This window comes from Alternaria rosae (genome assembly GCF_020736505.1).
Source record: "Alternaria rosae strain MPI-PUGE-AT-0040 chromosome Unknown BKA58scaffold_6, whole genome shotgun sequence".
Classification (NCBI taxonomy): Eukaryota; Fungi; Ascomycota; class Dothideomycetes; order Pleosporales; family Pleosporaceae; genus Alternaria; species Alternaria rosae.
The window spans coordinates 1,350,526-1,374,552 of record NW_025763575.1 but is presented as its reverse complement, the minus strand read 5'-3'; the positions used below and the strand labels follow the sequence as shown (position 1 = coordinate 1,374,552).

Genomic DNA, 24,027 nt, shown 5'->3' with positions numbered 1-24,027 from the left:
ACTGTGCCGACGAGTAGCGTGGTTTGTCATTGGCTTTTGCCAGCACAACACTGCCCCCTTCCAGATCTGCCTTGCTTGCTGCCTTGAACACCTCAGCCACCTCGTCTAGATGTCTTTTTGCGGGCGTAGCTTAAGATTCGGCCAACAAGGCTCTAATATCCAGCACCTCAGCGTCCACATGACGTATCCCGAGAAGGCTGAACTATGTCATGTGGGCGTCAAGTTTGTCAATGACGAACCGTAGGAAGTACACTTACAGCTTCAAGCTAGGCACCTTTATTCAAATACACTGCGTATCCGTATACTATCAATTACTTTTATTTCGAACCGGGCTCGTTGAAGAAATATACACTGGTTCGCATATGCAGACAGCGCGGTACAGCTATGATCACCCCATTACTCTAGAATGAAAGTACTACGCATAATGGCACTTCGTGTGAGTTATCAGACACCCATATCAAGAGTCTTCGAACAGCGACTAACGGCCACCAGCGTTCAGCGAAAGCACCGCTCGAGAAGTCTCGTGGCAGAGCGCATGATGGCCTGTTATTGCATGCATGATAGGGGTCATGGTCCAAGACACTGGCAGAGTGCTTGGTGCACCCTTCGTGCTCAGTGCTGCTTTGCGAGCGTCGCCGCTGATCTGCCTATTCGACACGTTGATGATGATTGCCCAATTCATCGATCTATTGACCAACAAACACTCTATCTCCAGTGCAGCCAGACAAGTCTGGTCTACTCGATTTCTATTGGAAGGCAAATCTGTTGTTCCTACAAGACCTGCGGTAGCAGCCCACGAGCCGCATCGGGGTCAGTTCGTCTCTAGGAACTGGCGACTCGACATAATGGCTTTTATAGTCGACATAGTACCACAAGCCTTAAAGGTGTTCGCGATGTGTGGCCTTCCTCTTATGACAGCCCTAACTTCGACGTACTTCATAGCCTTCTTGATCTCAGAATTGTTTCGGTTCATAACCGAAAGCAGTAATGACGTCAATTTATCACCAGTACGGATTGTTGTATACAACAAGGAGATATTTCTTGAACTTGAGAGGGCTATGCTGTACGTCTCGGCTGCTCTCTCTCTTTTGGTATGTCACAGTTGGACCGTGTTTATACTTGCAGAGTGTAGAAGCCATGGCCTGGTCCAAACATGGCTCTGTCGTACGATTTTGTCCTTTGCGGCATGTGTCGCCCTCGCGCTCGGCTTACTAACCTGTCGGGTTCTGCCATCTTATCATAGAGTAAGGTCGACATGCGAATACTGTCTCGAAGCAACCTGGGCCAGACCGATGTGGGAACACGGCGCAATATGGATATACGGCTTAGATATGATCACGTTTCACATGATCTTAGTGCCTTTCTTTTTGGCGGCATGGCTCGGTTATTCTAAGTTTCCTGCTCCATTTCTTGCTTCGAAACCGCCATATTTGATGCGACTCTTTGAGTATCTTCTGACTCCATCGATATTCATCTCCGCTGGATATGGACAGGTTCTGGGCCTGTACAGCATGTTGTATGCATTAGTTTCCCGCAGCTCCCCGCGGGACGTCTTGCTCACACATTCGGGCTTGGAGGTCTTTTTCATGGGGTACTTACCTGCATACTGTGTGTTCCATACTTTCTGCGCCTTCTTTTACTTCTACAATTCCCAGTGGGACTCACATGCAACCTACAAACCCGCATGGACTGACTATCTTGGCTGATATTTGAGCAACAGTATCAACCGCCGAGTCCACCATCTAGAACGTCAATGGCACACGCATGTAGTAGTTCAAATTTGTTTCTCGATCACCCCAACTACCAATATTTGACATATTAAACCTCAAACTAAGAACAAAAAGTCAAGTTCCTAGATTTCATGATCATTCGACATGTCCATTTTCAACATTTTCGCTGCACTCCCACCCAACTCTACACTGCCTGACCGCTACTCTCCAACCAAACCACGCTCCTCGGACTACCCACACTCATATCCCCAACCCCCACCGTACTACTCCTCACATCCGGCACAACCATAACGCTCTCTCCATAGCTCAAATAATCAGTCTCGCAATTCAAGATCTCCGCCTCCGTAGTACTTGACTTCCCCTTCTCCTCCTCTTTTGGCTTGATCTTCGCGCGGATGTCCACGTTCGGCAACAGCGTATTCCCTGACTTGAGCGGGATAAGCATGATTGGCCACTCATGTTCCTCGTCTTCCTTGGCAGTGAAGTGCGCACGTCGCTGGCCGGCGACAAGCCATACTTCCGGGTTCGCGTCGATGGTGTAGACGAAATCTATGGGCTCATCGACTTCGGTGAGGTTAGCCGCGGAGAGAAGGCTGGAAGGTGAGGCCCAGCGGCGGGTGTGCGAGATGCGAAGGGTGGTCATGATAGGCTGGCCTACGGTCGCGGTTGTGGAATGTGAAGACGAAGGAGGTGAGTTAAGAGACAGTGATGCGGTGTGCAAGATGTGGGTCTGAGGGATCGAGACTGTGATAATCATCCGGCGGGGTGGGTTTGGCGACAGTGGAGCGATCGGCTGTTGCGTCGTATCTTTAGCATCGTCTTCGGCGAGCAAGATGGTTCGGTGTTTCTGTGGACATGTAAGTATGTACAGTTCACGTGGAGGAGACTACTACTTACTTCATGCCACTTCTGTAGCCAGGTCTGTGTGTCATCACGGACGACAAGCGGTAAGCTCTCCAAACAGTCTGCCCACCCAACCTCCTCGAACGCACCTAGGTCGAACCTCTGTAGTAACGCGATTTTTTCGTATTGCGGTGGCAAGATATGTTGCTCCAATTGACTAGCAAAATGGTCGGTAAGCAAACGAGCCAGTCGATGGACTGGACTGTCTTCCACAGCCTCAGCAAACATCACTCGCACTCGATCAAGAACGTCTTCGTTCAAGCATCGGTACTCAACAGCCAGAGATAGACTGCCGGTGGTAGAAATCCGACTTTGTCGCTTCTTGGCGGCGTCCATCGTTTTCTTAGTGACTTTGTACGTGACTGCGACGGGCTGCTTCGGGAAGACATGGACGGCCTCTTTCGGGCGCCTGGGCGCATGAACATCGAACTCTTCTGATCCTTCTAGTGCGACGTCCAGAAGTTTCAGTGGTACATGGTTGGCCGTTTTGATGTTGAACTTGGAGAAAAGCGACTTGCTCTTGAAATGGTCATGAACGTTGACATCCAGAGGCAGTTCAACAGGAATGATGAAGGTCGAGGTATACTGGAACTGACCCTTGGCGGTAAAGTAGTCGACATCGATCTTGACAGTGAGGTCTTGCAATATTGTTTCCATGTCGTAAGGCACCTTCAATGTCGCTGTGGAGTCTGCCGGCATGCCACCAATAGCGATGACACCCGGTGTTGGCTTGCTGTCATCGATCTTGGTTTCTCCCACAGCCACGCTTGCATTTGCCGTTCGCAGTCGTAAACCTGCAGAGGCAGACTTTAGGCGGACTTCTGCACGTGTGATCTCATTCCAGCCAGCTGAGCACTCGACCTCTATGTGCCGCGGCTTGTCGATGTGGATGAAGTGCGAGAGATAGATTCGGGCTTGGAAGGATTCGCTACGGGGGAAGCACAGTATCCGAGCTTTCTTCGCGGCTTTGAGAGAATGCGCAGAGACCGAAGTGATGATGCCAAGTGGAGTTGTCGCCTCTGCCTTCTGGAAAGGTTCGTGTACGAAGACGATACGCTTTGCTTCGAGGACAACCCTGTCGACCATGTACGGTCCGATCGTATTCACGTTGCAGCCGATCCACATGCGATTCAAGCCTTTCTTCAACTGTATGGCTCCTGTCTCTTCGAGCCATATGTCCTTGGCTTGATTCGAGACTGCATTGACCAATCGGATTTTGGCTGCGCGTATTTCAATCTCGTCTTCGAGATGGTGTCTGAATTGAAGGCGTAACTGGAACCCATCTTTATCATCGTAGTGTCGAACGTACGGATCTACCGAGATGTCGCCGAAGTACTTCGGCATTTGGACCGTGACATCGTAGGGTAGCTGTTGCGAATAGCTGATGAGTTCATGGAATACATCAGTAGTGTCCACTTTGTCGTCGTTCAGCCAGTCACCAGGCATGTCACCTGCGTCGGTTGTACTGGTTCGTTTCGAGGCACTCTTGAACGCCATTCGGCTCGCCGCAGACTTAGCTAAGAGATCAAGTACCGTCCGCACATATTCATCTTTTCGGTTGAGTTTCTTGAGGCAACGTGCGTGCATCTTGAGCATGGTTGTCTCAACCGTGTTCCATCTGCTCTCCGCAAAGTACGATGCCATACGTCCGAAGTACATGGCGGCTGCCGCGAAGTCACCGAGTTCACTATAGTGATATCAGTATTGGGGCTGATGTAACCTGACAGGTGGCAAACATACAACCTGAGGGCAGCCAGATCCCCGAGCACGCTTTCTGCTGACTTGGTCTGGCCTGCGGCCATATAGTGCTTGACGATAAGATCACTCAAGGCCTGTGAGGGTTAGCAACCTCATGCGGGGTTATATCATGTCTTCTGACCTCATAGAATTGTCTGAACTGCCTGATGGATGTCATCGCAGTGACCAGCGCTGCAGCAGATATACCGAGACGTGACTTCGAAGCTTCCCCTTCCGTTTCAGTACGAGACTGGTCATGCTTCGATTCATCTTCCTCCTCTTCCTCGTCTTCTAGACCAACCTCAGTGAGTTCTTCTTTCGCACTCAGAGATGCCAATATAGCATTCCAGCCAATATTCCAACCCATGCTCTTGCCCGCATGTTCGAGCAAACGTCGCTGAATTGCGAGCAGCTGCGCTCTGGTACCAGCCAGCTCCTGCAAGCCGTTCTTGGCAGAAGGGATTGTGCTCTGTTGGCCAGGTAGTGGTCGATCGTGATACTGGCCGTTCTCAAATACGACTTGTGCATTGGCTGCAGGTTGTGAGTATGGCATGTCTGATAATGGTCGCCCATGATTCAGAGATGTCGATCTGGATGGATGGATCATGGACTTGGGCTCTGAGACCTTCATCTTTTGTTCTTTGTTGCGGCCACCAAACGAAAGACTCTTGCCGGAAGAGCCTGCCGATAGGTTTCCAGAGAACTTAGTAAATGGAAGAGATCCTGTAGATGTTTCACGCAACACTTGTTCCAGCGAAGCGAAAGTCCACGAACGAACGATGCTTTCGACAAGATGATCAGGAAACGTGGTATCGTGAGCTTTCGCACTACAGCGACGGATTAGCGCTGTGGCTTGACTGGGTATAGATGGACTTACCCGTGAATTAGATCATCTCGCAAGAGCCGTCCAGCAAAGGTGATGAAGTTCAGTGCACGTGAACAGAGTTCAGCAAGAGAGAACAGATCCTCTGAGTCGTTCCCTTGGCCGCCTGACTTCATACCAATAGCGCTGTCATCAGCCGAGCGCTGTATCACTCCGGCATTCGGTCGAGGTTGTAGCTTGGCTGCGAGGTCGGAACGTGCTGAGACTGAGTTTCCAAGCCTTAAGAGCAAGAACATCTGGCGAGCGAAGATGTAAAGCCTGAAGTCGAAGATCGAAATGTTGTTTGCAAGGATGAGACCGCGATAGTCTTTCTTCAGCGCGTTGATTGGCCTATCATCGTGTATGGATGGTCCTGATCCATCATTACCATCCTGCTGTGCGATCTCTGCTGCTGTCTGATATATGTCGTCTGAATAGCTGAGCAAAACGCTTCCTTGCGCGTCTTCGCTCGACTGATCACGTATGACGCTGTCTAGACCGATGGAAAGCTCATCATAGCCGAGTAGCGCATCTTCAACCAGACCTACGCTTTCGAAGCCTCTTGCCAGCCCTTCCTTCAAGATAAAGAATGTGTTGAAGTTCCAACCAGGAAACGAGCGCTGAGCGTCGTTCTTCCGAATATCCTCTTCATATTGACTCACCCGGAGGTCAAACGAAAGGAGGATCAATACCTTAAACTTAGCGATAACATCAGCCCAGGCACGCTCTTGTTCCTGAGGGCTCTCAGTGATAGCGGGAGAGGCAGCAGGTGCTGTGGCTGGAAGCATGTGCGGGGGAACCCTTTCTTTTGACACTCGTATCTGAGCTACCCTATCGGGTGCCGATTTTGATGAGACATTGAAGTCGGCGCGAAGCTTTTCAAGCAAGGTCGTCGTCCCGCGCGTCCATCTAGATGCTGCTCCGGACTTCTCCTTCTCACCGGTAGTGGTACTAGAGGATCCACGAGGCTGGCTTGCTGCCGGCGTCTCAGGCACTACGACATGTAGGATCAACCACTCATATGCATCATGATTTTCCTGCGTGTTCGCCGTACTGCTTTGAGAGGGTGGTGTATGTTCCTTCACCCACTCGCGAACTTGCTTGCGCGCAGTCGCCTTGTAAGTCTCTGAATCGTCGCATCTCAACAGATAGACCTTCAGATAAGGTGTTTGACGCAGTCCTGGGATCTGATGCCGTCTCTCTTTCTCTTTGTTAACCGGCCTGAAGATTTCATCCGTGTTCCTAGTAGGCGTACCTTGGCCAGGTGCTGAAGTCGACGAAGCCGCACTTGCAGCCTGTGCTGATTCTTTACTGGGCACGAGATCAACATGTAAAGAGTCGATAGATCTTAGTGGTCGTGTAGGAGCCTTCCAGTGCAAGTTACGAAGTGGCAATCGCGCAGCCAAGTTCTCCTGTATCAATGGAAAGACCCCCGAAGGATCATGGTACTCGACTGTAAAGTATGAGTATAGGGGTGTTGAACTTGCAGGGGTGCATACCCGTCACTTTAGAGCTCGATAGCCCGTCCATCACCGTAGGTTCGGCGGGAGTTTGCCTAGAACCATCCTCTGTGGCACCCAGGGCTGGTGCACCATTTCCAGCCACACTCATGAAACGTGCACGACGGGATAAGGCGGTATGACGGCGGATTATGTGATAGACGACGTTTGCTTGAGTGCGCGGGTAATGATGCCGTCGCGAGATGTACGTTGCGCATTCGGCGGCTTCACCGCTAGCCTGGACTAATCCAAATTTGGTGAAGTCTCGTCAAAGGCCTCCGCCACATCACGTGTGAGCGTCCTTACATCAGGTGGTCGCTGCGCAAGCCTCCTACCCTCTGCCCATCACCGGTCAACAGCGGTACGATCTCGCTTCACCCTGTTACCGATGGGTAGATGCGCCTATTCAGCCCTGTGCTATGCCTTGCGAAGTCGTGTCAACCCCTCAGCTGAGCGTCGCATTCATCGCATTAGCCGTACCATGAGGGGCCTGACGTTTGCGCCATTTGGACGTGTTGTCGTGAGCTTTATCTCATAAATCCCATGTCGTAGCCCATGTGTCGAAGGGCAAGCATGCTAGCGACTCTATCTGGACGTATGTGAAGCCTTGACGCATATTGTCCTTGTCCCTTACTGTGCAGCAACGGCTCTTTGCCTCTCCGGCTTTTGGCACAGCTTGATCCATCAATTACACGAATCAAGCCATCAATTAGTTTATCGCTGCGACATCGTACTCATCGTTCTCGAGATGGGGATGGGAGACTACTCACCTGGCAGCATTTGGTACTACGCACCAAACAAAGCCGCACCCATAGTCTTCATTATCCTCTTCTCCATCTCCGGAGCGCTACATGCGTGGCAGACAATGTAAACACCTCGATAGTCGCAATCGTGCACTACTGATGTCTCTCAGCAAGCACAAGTCATGGCGAACAACAATCCTCTTGCCATGGGCCGCTCTTCTGATGATCAGCGGCTTCGCAGTGCGTCTTGCAGGCGCATACGATACTGATAATCTAGCATACCTCATAGCTTCAACCGTTCTCATCATGTCTGGGCCACCAGTGTACGCACTCATCAACTACTTCATATTGTCAAGGTTACTCTACTATATACCCTACCTGGCACCTCTTCACCCAGGTCGTGTAGCAACGACGTTCATCGGCCTCGACGGCGTATGCGAGATACTCATCGGACAGGGTGCATGGCGTATGGCCAACTCTAGTTCCACCGACGCAGAACGACAGCTTGGCTCGGATCTCGTCACCGCATCGCTCTGTCTCCAGGCAGCACTCTTCGGCGCATTTGGCCTCCTCGCTGCACAGTTTCATCGACGTGCTAACAAAGCCGGAGTACTCAGGCAGGACCTGCGCATCGTACTATACGTCATGTACGTGAGTGCGACTATCGTAACAATACGCTGCATATATCGCCTCGTGGAATACATCCTCGGCTGGGAGTCTTCCATATATCAAAACGAGATCTACTTCTGGATCTTCGAAGCTGTTATTATGTTCCTCAACACTGCTCTACTCAATCTGTGGCATCCGGGTAAACGTCTACCTCCATCCAACTCCGTTTTCCTAGCTCGCGATGGCGTGACTGAACGCAAAGGACCTGGCTGGGGTGATGATAGGCCGTGGATCATTACCATGTTCGACCCTTTTGATCTTTGGGGCTTAGCCAAGGGGAGGGATAAGAAGACGCAGTTCTGGGATATGAGTGATGCAGAACTGGAGGCGGCTAGGGCAGAGAAGAAGAGGAATAAGCGAGGAGTACTTAAGGGCTTGGTCGACCCTTTTCATCTTTGGGGTGAAAGGGGATACATTGGCAGGTATCTGAAGAAAGACAAGAGAGGCAGCGCGAAAAGCAACGAGGGTCGGGTGCAGCTCAGACACGTCGAGCATCAGAAGTACAGCGGCAAACGTATAGATGAGGCAGTCTGAGGAGTGGCGCCAATGATGATCAGATCTATGGACTCTTCTCCTTACCTATTTCTCGTTCTTCCTATCATGACTGGTTATCTCATGCTTTCATCTTATCTACTTTCTGTACATCCTCGTAGTCTCCAGAACCGCCTTTCGTTGAGACAAACATTGAAGAGTTTCCATCAAGCAATCAAGCACACGGTTATAATTACTCTTTTCCAGGCCTCCCATGGCGGGACAGAGTTCACACTGACCTGAGTATGGCAAGACCTGTCTTCAACAAATTGGGCGTCGGGCTATTCCTTGGCTCGATCTTCTTCTTCCTCATTCTCGGTATCGCAGCAATCCACTACAACAGGCCAAGGTTCTTCTCCTGGCTATCGAACACCCTACGCAACGCAGTAGTGCGGCTTCCAACGCTGACCCCTTTGCAACAGAGCCAACGCTGACGAAAGATGATATCGAGATCCAGAGACGTCCGGATACTGGCGAGGTATCAGAGCCGTTGCCGTTGGACACTCTAACCACAAGTACGCCGGTGCACCATCCACATCGACTAGAGCAGATTCCGGAAACTGAAGAGTCGTCTGAGAGACCATGCACGTCATCGACCATAGATCTTGATGTTCCAGAGTGGCGGAATTTCTCAACTGAGTTGCGACATGATGAGATTGAATCGGTAGAGGGAGAGGGTCAAATGGGCGTGGACGACCGCTTTGGGTTGTAGTCTCGGCAGGAGTTCAAGCCGAAGGGAACGCGTATGGGATTTGTAGCATCGAGGCGAGTGTACGTAGACATCTCCATCTATTGGTGGAAATACCAGTTGACGGTATGCAAAGTCTGAAGTCTTCATGCATGTGACGATGCGCGACTTGCGACTTAGTGATTCCAGGCGTTCAAGCTATTACGCGGCAGGCGCTACGCGTCCTGTCAGGCCTGCGGGTGTCGTCACCATCTAGTTCAGCGCGACGTCGCCGGAATCACGATTACTACTCATGAACGATTTGAGGAGAGATGCAATAGACGTTAATAATATTCATGAAGTATGCTATGCAATTATGTAAGCAAAAGACCTACTTCCAGGTAGTTTATGAGTATGCAAATCCCTTAACCGAGAGGTTGTAATCCATGCCACTCTTGATAACGCCAACGATGCACGTGTGCATATGTAAAAAAGAAGTTCATTACGCTGGACAGGTTTTAGGAAAATTGTAGTCCGTACATCAGAAGCCATTGAAGCCCATAAGGATGCCCGCACCAGCGACCGCAGCACCGCCAACCCATGGGTTTGCAGTTGCGGCCGGCATAGCAGCGCCGGTAGAGGTCATAATTCCACCGCCGCCAGTTATGTTGGGGCCCTCGATCCTGGGTCCACCGGTGCCAACAGCAGCAGTAGATACCGCATTGGCAACACCTGTGGCATTGGGTACGCCGTCAGAGCCTTCTTGGATTTCCTGGACGTTTTCTGAGGTGGCGTTGAAGTTTGTTTGGGCAAGGGAGATTTCGTTGTTCTCAAGATCGTAGACAACGTATGCGGATCGTAGGAAAGTATCGCCCAGAACAGCGACAGAGGAACCCGCTGGTGCAATACCGAGAATACAAACAGGCTGCCCACGACTAACAGCAGCGACTATGACAAGCTCGTTGAGTGGGACAGAGATTGTGACACCAGAGAAGTCGAATTCAAGCGAGCCTTCCTGGTTTGCAAGGTCGCAGTCAACAGTGGCTGCGCCCTGCGAGGGACGGTACTGGGCGCCGAAGGCTTGGTACAGAGAGCTCGCGACGTTATCGGGAAGATACATCAAGGACGACCCTGAGTCAAGCAGGACCGGTACGTTGGAATCCTTGAAGATAGAACCGTTCTTGCCGTTCTGCCCCATGCCAGTCAGAGCGATAATGAACTCGGCATACTGTCCACGCTCTGGGATGATTGGTAGTGTCTGTAGTTCACCCGAATACTTGTCGGTGTCTACGCCACCAAAAAGAATGCTTCCGGTCGATGCATCCAGGTCGTTCAACCATAGAGAGTATGCGTTTGAGTTGATAGTACCGTCGTCCTTTAGCTTTTGAGGCAAGTTGGGGTATGGTTCTAATCCTGCGCGTCCTACAGCAACCTCGTTTATGGTGTAGCCTATTCCGAGGATTCCCTCCGGTGAGCTCGATACGTAGCCGATACCGAACTGCAGGTCTTCTACTGTTTGGCCGCCGAGGCGGAAGTTGTCTGTCGCGTAGTCTCCTGATGCGCCTGACCCATCCACGTATGAAATGTTGAATGCGCCGTTGACGTAGTTGTATGTCGAAGAGTCGTTCGCGTTATATGTACCCGATTCGCCGCACTGGTTGCCCCCTTGGCTACACAGGTTCGAGTTGACCGAGTTGACCCAGAGATCGCTGCTACCAGTGTCGATGTGGAGGCGGAAGTTTTGTTCGGGGGTGCCTAAGCTGGCGTTCGCGAAGTAGAGTGTCTCGAGGTTGTCAAGCGTTTGCTGGACAACGTTTTGCCGTCTTCGGAGCTGGTCGTGGGCGATGGGGTTGACATTCCGGCGCTGGGTGTCTAGACGCACTACTCTTGGGTTCTGGAGAAGTCAGCGTCGCATTCCACAAAGCTCTGGTCGTGCGCACGAGGCGCTGCGGGAGGATTCGCTTCCCAGTGAATCTGGGGGTGCCAAGAGTCGCACTTACCTCTCGCGGTGCAAGCCTTACTGCTACAGTCGACGACGCCAATTGCGCCGCCACAAACGTTGAATATTTCATGATGTGGTTTCTGCGAGGAAGGTTCTAGGAATGTGCAATCGATGTATACCACACAAATAAGAGGATCCCTGGTGTGGCTTGGTAGAATCTGACGCACGAGTGGTCGGAGTTGGGTGAAGGCGGCAAAGGCCTTGTGTTTGAGACTGCAATTGAAGTCGCGAGAAGCAGAGCGCTGTCCAAGCACAGTGCAAATCGAGGATAACAAGGGAATAATAGCAACAAAGCAGGAACAAAAGAGCTGTGACTAGGAAACCAGTCGATGCGAAGTAGAGGCGCAGGCAGCGAGGCTTTAGTCGGCGCAGGGGGCGTTCGAGCCTTGTGATGACGACGCGTATGATGAGGTCAAGTCTGGACCTGTAACGGATTCTGTGGCCCTTTAGTGCACCTGCCCACGTAACAAGCATGGGCAGCCGCCGACATTTCCGGGCCTAAAATCGTCAGCCAACGGGACTTGTGTGTGCCTTGCTGGAGGATCCGCAGTGCGTGGCGTTGCCTCAATTACGAGACGATTCGTTTGTATCGCAAAGCCAAGCGCTTGGTGCCGATGCTGGGATCCCTTGCCGCTGTGCGCCGCATGCGCCTTGTTCGCGCTCGAAGGCTGCGCCGACAAGGCCATCATTACCAACGACATACAGCATTCACAACCTCATCAGCAAACGTCTGGAGCTGCTTCTACAAAATAGCTCGCTGACGTGCTGTGGACATGGTAGGTTGCGGACCGCTTCCGTCAGCCGCATACGTCACCCTGTCAACTAACAGCATCCCAGTGTCTTGACGCCGTCGCCATGTCGCCAGCTACTAAAGCAATGCAAATAGCCCGTATATTAGCGACTGGCGAGCGATCGGGTGGTTTCTTCAGGCGCCCGATGCTTGATGGCTGCGCCTCTCGAAAAAGACGTTTGAGGCTGAAACCTCAGGACCTGCAGCATTGGTCGGTACGTGCCTGCAAGCCCATCTGCGCGGCGTGCCATCGTGGTAGTAATGAAGATCCCTCGAAAAGATCGCTTCGCACTTTGCGCGCACATGCGTGCAGAATAAGATGGGCAAGAACATAGCCTCGATCCGTACCGACGCCAGTGTGTGAACTGGAAGAAAAATCCCGATCTGGTCTATCGTGCTACGCAAGTGACGTCGCATCGGACGAATCTATGTTTAGTGCCAAGGGCCTGATATTTCGCTGCCGCGGCTGCGCGTCGATCATGCCCGGCTCACGTGAGCACTAGTCCCAAGATGGATGGCCCGTGAAAGCGCGTTTGCAGCATCGCGTGTTTCGCGTCACCCCTCCAAGTCAACCACCACAGCCCGAAATGTCAAAAGCCGAGTCCTCCAAAGCCGCAGCCAGCAATGGTGCTAAACCAAACCCTAATGCCGCCGGCGGTGCAAACTACGAGCTGCCATGGTAGTTCACCGCTCGTGGCCTTCGCCAGCTGATTTAGACTGACATCCTCCCAGGGTAGAGAAATACCGTCCCGTCTACCTCGATGATGTCGTCGGCAATACCGAAACCATTGAGCGCCTCAAGATCATCGCCAAAGATGGCAACATGCCCCATATGATCATCTCCGGTATGCCTGGTATCGGCAAAACCACATCTATCCTCTGTCTCGCACGCCAACTCCTTGGTGATGCCTACAAGGAGGCTGTCCTCGAACTCAACGCCTCAGATGAACGCGGTATCGACGTCGTTCGCAACAGGATAAAGGGCTTTGCGCAGAAGAAAGTTACACTTCCCCCGGGCAGGCAGAAGCTGGTCATCCTCGACGAAGCGGACAGCATGACCAGTGGTGCACAACAAGCTCTGAGGAGGACGATGGAGATATACAGCGCAACAACCCGATTCGCATTCGCTTGCAACCAGTCGAACAAGATCATCGAGCCGCTGCAATCGAGATGCGCCATCCTCCGATACGCCCGCCTTACCGATGCGCAAGTCGTGCGCCGCGTCATGCAGATCTGCGAAGCCGAGGACGTGAAATACTCAGACGACGGAATTGCGGCACTAGTCTTTTCAGCAGAGGGTGATATGCGACAAGCCATTAACAATCTCCAGTCGACTTTTGCTGGTTTCGGTTTCGTTAATGGCGATAATGTCTTCAGGGTGGTCGACAGCCCGCATCCCATCAAGGTGCAAGCCATGATCAAGGCGTGCCATGAGCAGCGTATTGACGATGCTCTGACATCACTGAAAGAGCTGTGGGACCTGGGATACTCGTGTCACGACATCATCAGCACAATGTTCAAAGTTACAAAGACGATTGACACGCTGAGTGAGCATGCAAAGCTGGAATTCATCAAGGTGAGGGTTTGCAACGGGCGATTTTTACAGAGACTAACAGTAATCAGGAAATTGGCTTTACCCATATGCGCATCCTTGAAGGCGTACAAACCCTTCTACAATTGTCCGGCTGTATTGCGCGCCTGTGCAAGATCAATATGCAGCCCCAGCTGTTCGCACTTCCTACGACGTCGAAATGAAATCGTTCCTTCGAAGCATCTGCAACATTTAGCATGGAGTTTGGCGTTCACATCTGGCGTATGTAGGCCTGTACAGACAGATCCTGGTGCAAACGCTGATTGACGACCTTGACATCGAAGTCCTGTATATCTATACGCCTCAATTCTCCGTGACTTGTCCTATTTCATCTACTGAATACAAAAGTTTTGCAACGAAGCGCCTCTAACTACATTCAGCATCAGTGTCTACATACCGCAAGGCCTCGACAAATTGCTCCACGCGTCGTTTGCACAAACCACATCGTATTCTGTGTTTTGCAGCAAACTTCTATATTACATATCAACAGGAACATGGATTCACATTGATGGCCCGCCACAGACGGAATTTACAACTCACTATCTATCCCACCGACCATGTCTGATATGCAAGAAAAAGCCCCCGCTGCTGACCAATCCTCGTCGGCTATTCCATTGACCAAGTCTGATTTGCATGAGACCCCTACCATCCCTGACCCTGACAGAAGCCCGTTCTCAATCGCCCAGGCCATAAAGGAAACGAAGCGACCTGCTCCTATCGATACCACACGTAATTCCACCATCGACATAGCGAAAATCACTCCACCAGGTCAGACCGACCAGTTCCCCAAGGAGGCCCTAGGTACATATACACCAAAAAACGCACTCGTGACAGACGTCATGATCGAACGCACGTACCAGAGCATTCTACGAGGGGACTTCGGTATCGACCTCAATACATTCAAGCCTGAAGAGAGCGAACCGGATTACGATGTACGACGACACTTGTCGCTGGTGCAGCTGGCGCTATTGACAACGCTGCAGGATGATCATCAGGACAGGATCATTGAGGCAATCCGCGATGATGCCGAGGGTACCATCTTTTGGAAGGGACCCGATAGCGAGGACGCCGGGATCGGATGGCGGAAAGACGATGAGGAGTTCAAGGCTGAGATCTGTAGGCAGCGTTGATGAGCGTGCCGAGCAACCCGTGTGGAGTCTGCTCTTCGATGAATGGGCTAAGCTGGGGAAGGGCAAGATATGATGGATTCTTTGGTACTAGGAATAAGCCATGGACGCATCACTTGTATTCATGCATACTAAGCAGAGTTGATTCATAGTTTCTTTTCATTCGTAATAGTCATGCACACCACTTTGATGAAGCCTAACGCACTGGAGACCAAGGCTACATTGACCTCGGTAGCAACAGTACGGCTTAGTACGCCGATGTCGTCGCAGGATAGATAGGCGAAGGGAAAGCCTGAATGATAGACGATGTAATCGGCACGAATGATTGCGTGTGCGTTGCATTAGCAGGGCCAGAGGATGTCAAGTTGGCAGTGATCTTCTCCTCGCCAGTCGCGATATCGTAGTGGTACAGAGTACGGTTGAAGTATGCCAACGCGGCAACAGCTAAAAGTCAGGTTAGCAAAACACGTTGTCTGACCAGACTGGTGGGGACAGAGGTAGCAAGAAGACTTACGCTGGTAGTAAGGAATCTCATGACCGGCCTCGTAGACGCGCGCAAAGCTGAAGTTGCCATACTGGCGTACCTCGCCGTATTCCGTGCCATCAACCATCATAGGCGCGTAACCTGCGGCACGGAACTCGTCGCTGTGAGTGTACTCCATCGCAAGACTGATAGCTTCTCCACCAAACCAGTTGCCTGAACATGTTAGAGATACATGATCACTGGTATATGATAAACGACTTACAGATGTAGTCAGCATCGCCATACGCCAAACTAACACGCACATCCTGGCTCAGCAGGTACTCTAGATCGAGCCTGAAGTTGGGGTAGATGAAGTCTCCCGTATTCTGGAAAGCATAGTAGATGCCATTGCTACCAGAGTAATTTAGCGTTACGCCTAGGGCATCCTGAATCTCTGCAAGGTTCAAGTAATCGCCGTAGTTGGAGGGGGGTGTCGGGTCCTCGTACGTATGTCGGATGTCGTAGACACCGCGGCCTGAGTAGTAATAGTACGGAGATTCGACGTTGTCACGGCACATGTCTGCTGCTTCGTTGCAAATCTGCATCTCGCCTGGTGTTAGCTCGGCTTCGGTGATCTTTGCATCGGCGTGGTAGTAGGTGGTGTTGCCTTCGGCGGCAGCTCGGCAGAGGGCGATCTGGTAGAGGCAGCCGTTGTACATGTTGTTGGCAAACTTGGCGTACGAGTACACGGTGTCGTTGTACGCCTTGATGCCGTACGTGTTATTAACAGCAAACTCGGGGTAGTGGTCGGCTTGGATGGCCTCGTCGATAATGCCGTTGATTATGCCGAGCGAGTTGAAGTTGAGTGGGTATCCGGGCATGCTTCCATTCTCGATCTTCAGGTTTTGGTTGTAGAAGTAGCTGAAGAATGCTGGACCATAGTGGCCGCCGTATGACTCGGTGAAGAGGTTGAAGTCTCTTGCAGCATCCAGGTCTCCGAGCTTGGCATCAAACTTGGGGATGGTGGCCAAAAGGGCTTGGAAAACGTGCTACGTGTATCGAACGAGATTAGCGCGGGTCAAAGGCATTCAATAACAGATGTCTACTCACCCACACAGCAACAGCGGCAAGATCAGTAGTGTCAATAGTACCAGTGTTCAGCGGTTCGAGCAGAGGCCATCGACCAGTAGCGGGCCATTCGCTAGAGTTGTAGTGGAAGTCTTCAGAGAACGAGTTGAAGCTTCCGACACCTTGCTTCTGGTAGCTAAAACCAGTTCCGACAGGCTGCGAGATGTACAGCATGTTCGATACATTGTTCCAGCTATACGGGTTGTATACTGCTGTGAGGTTGTCATCGATCATGCAAGGTCCATTCTCTTCGAATAAACCGATCAGCGAGTCGGATCCAGGACCTCCATTCAGCCAAAGGGTGAACGGGTCCGATGCTGGATCGTTACGAGACTCGAAGAACCAGAAGAACACATGGACCTATACTGCATTAGAATGAGCGCTTATATGTATGGGTGAGATTGATACGCACATCAGGCGTCAAGTCGACATATCCAGAGTAGCTGTCCACGCCGGGAGTAGTCTCGCAGATACCAGGGTTCTTGTACCGGATGGTGACATTGTTCGGCGCGGTCGCGGTCTTGTAGTCACTAGTCTCTTTGGGCAAGTACAAGTGGTCGCTCCTCTTGGTCCACTGCTTCTGAGAGACAGCAGCAGCCTGTAGGGCGAGGCTTGAAAGCGCCAACAAAGGCGTGGCTACCAACTTGGTGAACATGCTGACAGCTGCAAACAAATGGCGCAAGAGCAGTGAGAAGAGTGTGAAAGCTACTTACCCTAGCGTATTTAAGCAGTCTTGGAAAAGGCTTGTCAAAGCTTGTCGTATACGCGCGCTGAGGTCACTATCTTGACTTTTGGCGGGGTTGTCGAATGAAATGGGCTCGCGCGTCTGACTTAGTTTCGCTCCTGCCCCAACGGGCTTAGGGAAGTCGACCAGCACCGGTACCATGCTCGTTAAGGTATGCAATCTAACCAGCTTCGCTGCGCGACGTTACTGCCGAAGATAAGTTGCTCGGACACGGGAAAGTTTTGCAGAAGATGTCGTCAGCTTATAGGGATTGTCGGAGGGTATCCCACTATACGGTCAGGGTGTTCGGATACGCTAATACGCTTAGCAAGAGGACGATTAGACTAGACTACAGCGCGAAAGGTCAGCACAATCTACACGGATGTATTTACTGATACAGATCCCATCTGCGAAATGCTTTCTAATCGCCTACTGCCGATGTGCCTTGCACCATTGTTCACAATCGAAAAGTGGAGTTTTCGAGCCTGTCCGTAACCTTGCATTACATACTCTCTACTGCTCCTCCCAGGTCAAGTTGAAGCGTCCAGGCGCACTCTGATACTCGTTCAGACATGTCACCACCTCGTCAGCGCTAAGAGCCTCAGAGATAATACCAGCGTTGGTAGGCGCAACGAAGCCGCTGCTCACAGCGTTCTTGACCCATTCGATGAGACCACTCCAGTAGCTGTCCACGTTGTATACGATGACAGGCATGTCGTGGATGCCCAGTTGGTTCCAGGTGGTGATCTCCATCAGCTCCTCGAATGTTCCGTAGCCGCCAGGCAGAGCAACGAAGCCGCCGCCTGGTCCACCCTTGACAACTTCCTGAGCCATCATCTGCTTTCGCGTGTGCATGTCCTTGACGACAGTAGTGCGTCCGTATTTGTCCGCGTCGATAGAGTGGCCGTCAGACTTGGCAAGGTCGTTGTGCTGCTCGAATTGAGTGAGGGCGGCGGGGATGATGCCGTGAACTGAGTCAGGGCCGGAAAGCGAGACGAGGGTTCGTGCTACCTCGCCCATGAGGCCGACAGTGCCGCCGCCATATACGACTTTGGTGTTGGCTTTGTGGAGGGCATGCGCAAGCTGCCTCGCTGCTTCCATGTGGACCGGCGATGTGCCATTGGAAGAGCCGCAGCTGTATCACAGTTAGCCCATTGGATCCATCAATTGGTGGTCATCCTTTCTACATACAATACGGCAACCACGGGCTGCTTGGCGGAGCTGTTGCTAGCTGTTGCGTTGTTGTCCATCATGGTTGTTCGGATGGTTGTTAGAGATGCTCGGAACGAGGGAACTAGAGTCGGAACGCGGGCTGTCAAAAGTAATTGACGTGTTGAGGAGGGGCGGTGACAAAAGCTTGAGAGGAGCGTGTCCAACGAAGGAGGGGTTTAGGCAGCGGTAGCCCCATCATAAGGTCGTCAAGGTGATATTAGGCAGCACCTTTTGCGCAACATTATCATCAACCCATAGCTGCAATCCCTTGGTGAAGGGTAGGCTCTAAAGGGCATGCATTTCGGTAAGGTGCATGAGGTCACCGCCACCTGGGCCGGGACCTCGAGGCCCATGTGGCTAGACCCTGACGCGGGACAGGCACGGGCCCTCGGCGGAACCGCCAATTCCTCGGAAAGTCTCCAGATTATGTGTTCAGACTTCATCGCGAGTTCATCTTCCTTCTCCACCTAACAAGCTGCTCAAGTCGGAATACAGATTCCGTACGTTGCCATCATGCCAGAGGCACAAGCAGCCGCCGCGCCGCCCGAGGAGGGCAAGAGTGTAAGTCGCGAACAAGACCCCTCCGCTCCGAGGTGATAGCTAACGGCTCCATGATAGCTCGTCAAGTCTATTGCACAAAGCGTGGGCCTGTTCCTGCTTATCCAGGGTGGTATGAAGTACTTCATGCCTCAGACTCCCAAAACGGCCCCCGCCGTCAACGATCCCGCGCAAACTGGTCCTGTCGCCGCCATCAAACCGTCTGGCAATGTCGTGATTCCCGCGTGGGAACAGCGCCCACAATCCCTCGATCCTGGTGCTCAATACAGCCATATCCCATATGCCGTCGCGCCCATGTGGCCTGCCGGCATCGAGATGGACATCGCCATGTACATCTCTTCGTCCGTCGCAATGCCCCCGCTCAAGTCGATGCCCGAGGAGTCGCTGTTGATCGAGGAGAAGAACTTCAAGTTTGGAGACTACAAAGAGAATAGAGAAATTCATACTGAGTTCAAGGTCCCGAGGGAGGTGCAGCACAATGCTACTCTGCTTGCTCACTTCTATGTAGCGCAGAGTGGCAGCGTGCTCGACCCTACGCAGCCCGGCTACGACCACAGCAAGGCCTACCACTTCATCCGCCCATTGTCCCAATACCAGCCCAAGAAGAAGATCGCGAAGACGAGAAACTTGCTCAGCGACATGCCAGAAAGAGCCGAGGTGGAAACCGAGGAGGAGAAGAACGCGCCAAAGGTTGTAGCCTCCTACTACCATCCCAACTTCACCGTCTCCCTGATTCCCGACGCGGGCACTTTGCAGTATGCCGCTATGCACCCCGGTCCCAGGCGTTTCATCACACTCGAGGCTACCGGTGCACGAGATGCAAGTGGTCAGCACACCTGGTACTATCCCATCGTCTTCACCAACACCTTCTGGCAGCTCAAGAAGCACATGATTGAGTTGAACGACACCGTTACGACCCTTCCGCTCAACGTCAAGCTTAACAACCTTGCACACTGGAAGTACAACATCTTCGCCGCAGTTGACGAGAACCTCAACGCCAACGCCAGAGCCGCAGCTGCAGGTCAATCTACCCCCGGAGGTGGCGATGGCTCTGAGATGGAGATGTTCAAGGAAATTCTTATCGACAGCAACTCGTATCTCCTCGCCATCACGGCGGTCGTTTCAATCTTCCACATGATCTTCGAGATGCTCGCCTTCAAGAACGACGTCCAGCATTGGCGCAAGAAGAAGGACAATGTTGGAACCTCAGTCCGCACCATCATCGCAAACGTTTTCATGCAAGCCGTCATCTTCCTCTACCTTATCGACAACAACGAGAACACTTCCTACATGATCCTATTCGGCCAGGGCATGGGCATGGCAATCGAAGCATGGAAGATTACCAAGTCGGTCAACGTGCGCATCCGCCAAACAATGCCTGGCTCTCTGCTCCCCTACACCATCGTATTCGAAGACAAGCACGTCCTATCCGACACGGAAAAGAAGACAGAGGAATACGACGCTGTCGCATTCAGGTACCTCTACATGGTCGCCGTACCCCTCCTTATCGCCTACGCCATCTACTCGCTCATGTACGAGACCCACAAGTCGTGGTATTCCTTTATCATCACCACGCTCGTCGGTTCCGTCTATGCCTACGGCTTCCTCATGATGGTCCCCGCCCTCTACATCAACTACCGTCTCCAGTCCGTCGCTCACATGCCCGGCCGCGCCATGACATACAAGTTCCTCAACACCTTCATCGACGACCTGTTCGCTTTCACCATCAAGATGCCCACTCTGCATCGTTTGGCTACCCTCCGTGACGACGTCATCTTCTTCGTCTATCTTTTCCAGACTTGGAAGTACAAGGTTGATTACAACCGTGTCAATGAGTTTGGACAGGGTGGCGATGAGGAGGAGGTCGAGGAGAAGGATGCTAACAAGCCGTTAGCTGCTCATCCTGGTGGCGATAAGAGCTTGAAGGTGCCGGATAAGGAGAAGTTGGAGAAGGTGCAGAAGGAGAAAGCGGAGGGTCAGGCGACCGGGAGTCAGAAGAAGAGTGGTGCTACGAAGAGGAAGTAGAGTGTTTCTTGCCGACGAGGCAGGAGATCTCCCACATGGGACTAGCAGCTCTGTGATGTTGTATATTTAAGTTGTTTATTTATAAAAGATACTGTAATACCACGGAAAATAGAAATCCGAAGTTCGTGATGTTGTCAAAGAGCACTTGTCGGAGTGCGGCTACTGTCGAAGTGCATGGCTTGTCATTCGCCTTGCTCATCATGTTTCAAGTGAAATTGTAAGACTTTACTTTTCATTATGAGGCCAGATCAGGTAGTGCAGCTAAGTTGTACTAAAGATATACCGCCGCAGCGTGATTAAGAATCACCGTAATCGTACATCTGACTAACCAGACTAGAAAACCCTTGGAAGCCCGTCGTTGCCCCTGACGTATGCCAGTGCTGGATCGACTGACTCGCATTCGCAGCCACAACGCCTCGCAATGCTTTTGACTAGATAAAGCAAACTGTCCACCATTATTGTGGCTTACCACCCTTCCAGTAAAGACCATAACGTATATGTAAAGGATGAGATCCGGAAAGACCAGCTTTGGAAGCCTGCCATGTCGAGACTAGTCGATCAAAAAAACTGTTGTGTACAGGAAATTAATTTAGATCAAGGGTCGGCGCATCTGCTGCGAGAGAAGCGGGTTACCCCTATGGGAGTCATGAGAATCCTGGGAGCTGAAATCCGAAGCCAGGGACCGCAGGCGGGACGGCGACACCTTGTTCAGGTCGAGGCGAGATGTGACGTGGGTCATTGACGGGGCGATGATCTTGCTTGCGGAACTTGACCGGGCCGTTGTTGTCAAAACCACCGCGCCCGCCGTTACCAGCAAACTCGTTGCGACCGAAGTCTGCACGCTCGTTGAAGTCATTTCGTTGATTGGAGTTACCACGTCCGCCATGGTCTCCACGTGCATTGAAATCACCTCGGTTGCCGAAGCCTCCACGACCTCCGCGAGGTACGTCAGTTGGTACACGTCGGCTGATAGCTGGGTTATGTTAGTCATGTAACAAGCAGGTGATGAATGTACATACCCTTTGAGGAAACACCTGCACCTATCTCGATATCCGGCTCCTCGATCACCATACCTCCCTCTAGTGGCCGACCTCCGGTTCCACCGTGCTCAGCGGTCAAAGCCCACTTGCGATCAGCATCTGTAAGACGAGAGATGGGAACTACACTAATGCCAGTGGTGTAATCACTACAGTCGCGGGGGCCAAAGCCGACACCCCATCTGGTCTAGTGCTGTTAGTAGAGGAAAGTAGACATCAAGAAACAACTTCCTTACCTGGCGCGCTTTGGACTGTGCAGCGGGATCCTGGAGAGTGTCCATACCTTGCTTGGCGGCAACGGCATCCGGACGGGTCAACATCTTGACGAAAGCGTGTCGCTTATCCTGGTTGACAATACATGTTTGGACTCTACCAAAACGAGCGAATATGCTTCGGATCTCACCTTCAGTTCCGCCAGCACCACCTACAAATAATGTACGGCTGAGAACTCTGATGTGATCGCGCGGCAAAGTGTCATCCCACTCGATATACTTCGACTGGCCATACGCTGCCCTAGGCGGGCTCGGCTGTCGTCGCGGCGGAGAACGCTGGCGATACTCATTACGATCATTACGAGCACCCCTCTGTTTACCACGACCACGACCGCGCTCACCTCGCTCAAAGCGTTGTGCATTGCCCTCGGGACCCGCATTGGGGTCGTACACACCATATGTTGGACTTTCCCGCCGATTTGGGTTTGGTGGAGATCTAGGCACGGGTGATCGTCGACGTTGATAGTCAGGCGATCTGCTACGGTCGCGCATTCTACTGTCGTTCAGGTCATATCTGTCTCCCTGGTTACCGTTTTGCGCAGCAGGCTGAACCTGTGGCGGTGTCTGCGCAACAGCCGGGAGCTGCATAGGTGGCATAGGCATTCCGCCATTCTGGGCCATAGCCAACGTATTCAGTGCCTGTATTGCTTGGTCGGGTTGGATGGAACCAGCGCTCATAGCCTTTAGAATCTGAGTCACAATCTCATTCGTACCAGCGGGGGGAACAGGCACGTTAGGCTGCCCCATTGCTCCAGCAGGTGGCGGAGGCACGAATCCAGGGGGTGGTGGTGGTACCATGTTCTGTTGAAAAGGAAACGCAGAAGCTGCTGCAGGTGGAGGGTTAGTTTGTCCATTCTGCTGACCGACGCCAGCGAGCGCAGCGAAAAGAGCACCTGGGTCTTGTGGAGGTTGTGGCAGAGCTACAGGAGGTGTTGGCTGCTGGTTAGTGTGCCCGTTGAATACTGGTACTGTGCCGTTACTCTTAGATGGCTCTGAAGGTGCTGATGCATCTACGTTGACTACGGGTTAGCTAGATAACGCCTGAAAGACGAGTTTTGACCTACTGTTTTGGCCTCCATTCAGTTGGTGCTTGAAGCCGGCGAGCATGTCCTGTGGAAAAGTCTGACCACGCTCCCAGATGTCTAGGAGTTTCGATATCTTCTCTTTTTGTGTCTCTGGTGCTGATTGAATCAAATTGTGCATCATGGCCGGAAGCACGTCTCGCATCATCTGCACACCCGAAGCATAGGTTCCTTGCGCCGCGTTCTTTGACACAGCCTGGCCAGCCTGCTTAGCCCTCTCAACCCATTGACGGGCGACTGCATCTACGACGTATAATACTCCGAGCTTGTGTGTAGCAACGCTGTTCTGGAGCTGTTGGGCGATCTTTTGGACGATTACGGAGTGAGACTATAGATGAATAGAGATACTTAGTACGAGGTCCCATGTGCACGAAAGATGTGTAGGATATCCTGGCGACTGGCATACCTGAATGTTGTCGACGCATAGCTGCGTGATAGCCTTGATCTTGGTGGGCGTGACTCCCGGCGGCTTGAGGGCCTGTAATGACTGCAATTGCGTGCCTAATTCTTCCATGGCTGCCATGATTAGGTTCAACGGACCAGGTCAAACTTGATGCGAAAGGAAAGGAAGTGTCGGTAATAGTGCGCTATGGGTGAAGCGCGAGGTGAGAGAAGCGAGATGGCAAACGCGCAAGCACTTTACTTGAGCTCGCCAGAAGACAGCCGAAGCGGGCA

General features: G+C 52.1%; 8 protein-coding genes across 8 annotated transcripts; 3 read left to right on the top strand and 5 right to left on the bottom strand.

The window, feature by feature from the left end:
* Positions 1–1,638: 1,638 nt before the first annotated feature.
* BKA58DRAFT_386876 (trafficking protein particle complex subunit 10) lies at positions 1,639–6,916 on the bottom strand. Its single transcript, XM_046170509.1, has 7 exons — positions 6,732–6,916; positions 6,488–6,685; positions 5,248–6,433; positions 4,513–5,197; positions 4,374–4,465; positions 2,628–4,320; positions 1,639–2,577 (listed from the first exon to the last, which is right to left on the bottom strand). Exons 1-7 carry the CDS (start codon positions 6,841–6,843, stop codon positions 1,915–1,917), a joined length of 4,629 nt encoding a protein of 1,542 aa, XP_046024331.1. The 5' UTR covers positions 6,844–6,916; the 3' UTR covers positions 1,639–1,914.
* Positions 6,917–7,348: 432 nt separating this feature from the next.
* Positions 7,349–8,830, top strand: BKA58DRAFT_194898 (RTA1 like protein-domain-containing protein). Its single transcript, XM_046165687.1, has 2 exons — positions 7,349–7,598; positions 7,645–8,830. The coding sequence occupies exons 1-2, from the start codon at positions 7,480–7,482 to the stop codon at positions 8,675–8,677; spliced, it is 1,152 nt and encodes a 383-aa protein (XP_046024330.1). The 5' UTR covers positions 7,349–7,479; the 3' UTR covers positions 8,678–8,830.
* Positions 8,831–9,578: 748 nt separating this feature from the next.
* BKA58DRAFT_194876 (aspartic peptidase domain-containing protein) lies at positions 9,579–11,601 on the bottom strand. The gene is made up of 2 exons (XM_046165685.1): positions 11,342–11,601; positions 9,579–11,235 (listed from the first exon to the last, which is right to left on the bottom strand). Exons 1-2 carry the CDS (start codon positions 11,411–11,413, stop codon positions 9,883–9,885), a joined length of 1,425 nt encoding a protein of 474 aa, XP_046024329.1. The 5' UTR covers positions 11,414–11,601; the 3' UTR covers positions 9,579–9,882.
* A 1,119-nt stretch (positions 11,602–12,720) lies between these two features.
* BKA58DRAFT_440881 (P-loop containing nucleoside triphosphate hydrolase protein) lies at positions 12,721–13,888 on the top strand (the record flags this gene model as incomplete). Its single annotated transcript, XM_046173780.1, has 3 exons — positions 12,721–12,812; positions 12,866–13,709; positions 13,757–13,888. The coding sequence occupies 3 exons, from the start codon at positions 12,721–12,723 to the stop codon at positions 13,886–13,888; spliced, it is 1,068 nt and encodes a 355-aa protein (XP_046024328.1).
* A 1,104-nt stretch (positions 13,889–14,992) lies between these two features.
* On the bottom strand, positions 14,993–17,154 carry BKA58DRAFT_386865 (carboxypeptidase S1). Its single transcript, XM_046170508.1, has 5 exons — positions 16,855–17,154; positions 16,425–16,802; positions 15,598–16,363; positions 15,366–15,548; positions 14,993–15,295 (listed from the first exon to the last, which is right to left on the bottom strand). Exons 1-5 carry the CDS (start codon positions 17,095–17,097, stop codon positions 15,099–15,101), a joined length of 1,767 nt encoding a protein of 588 aa, XP_046024327.1. The 5' UTR covers positions 17,098–17,154; the 3' UTR covers positions 14,993–15,098.
* Positions 17,155–17,404: 250 nt separating this feature from the next.
* On the bottom strand, positions 17,405–18,694 carry BKA58DRAFT_386864 (uncharacterized protein). Its single transcript, XM_046170507.1, has 2 exons — positions 18,358–18,694; positions 17,405–18,301 (listed from the first exon to the last, which is right to left on the bottom strand). The coding sequence occupies exons 1-2, from the start codon at positions 18,417–18,419 to the stop codon at positions 17,680–17,682; spliced, it is 684 nt and encodes a 227-aa protein (XP_046024326.1). The 5' UTR covers positions 18,420–18,694; the 3' UTR covers positions 17,405–17,679.
* A 1-nt stretch (position 18,695) lies between these two features.
* On the top strand, positions 18,696–21,097 carry BKA58DRAFT_470264 (cleft lip and palate transmembrane protein 1-domain-containing protein). Its single transcript, XM_046175181.1, has 2 exons — positions 18,696–18,939; positions 18,997–21,097. Exons 1-2 carry the CDS (start codon positions 18,892–18,894, stop codon positions 20,959–20,961), a joined length of 2,013 nt encoding a protein of 670 aa, XP_046024325.1. The 5' UTR covers positions 18,696–18,891; the 3' UTR covers positions 20,962–21,097.
* A 186-nt stretch (positions 21,098–21,283) lies between these two features.
* BKA58DRAFT_194882 (uncharacterized protein) lies at positions 21,284–23,980 on the bottom strand. Its single transcript, XM_046165686.1, has 5 exons — positions 23,759–23,980; positions 23,335–23,680; positions 22,235–23,280; positions 21,981–22,185; positions 21,284–21,934 (listed from the first exon to the last, which is right to left on the bottom strand). The coding sequence occupies exons 1-5, from the start codon at positions 23,873–23,875 to the stop codon at positions 21,606–21,608; spliced, it is 2,043 nt and encodes a 680-aa protein (XP_046024324.1). The 5' UTR covers positions 23,876–23,980; the 3' UTR covers positions 21,284–21,605.
* Positions 23,981–24,027: the final 47 nt, after the last annotated feature.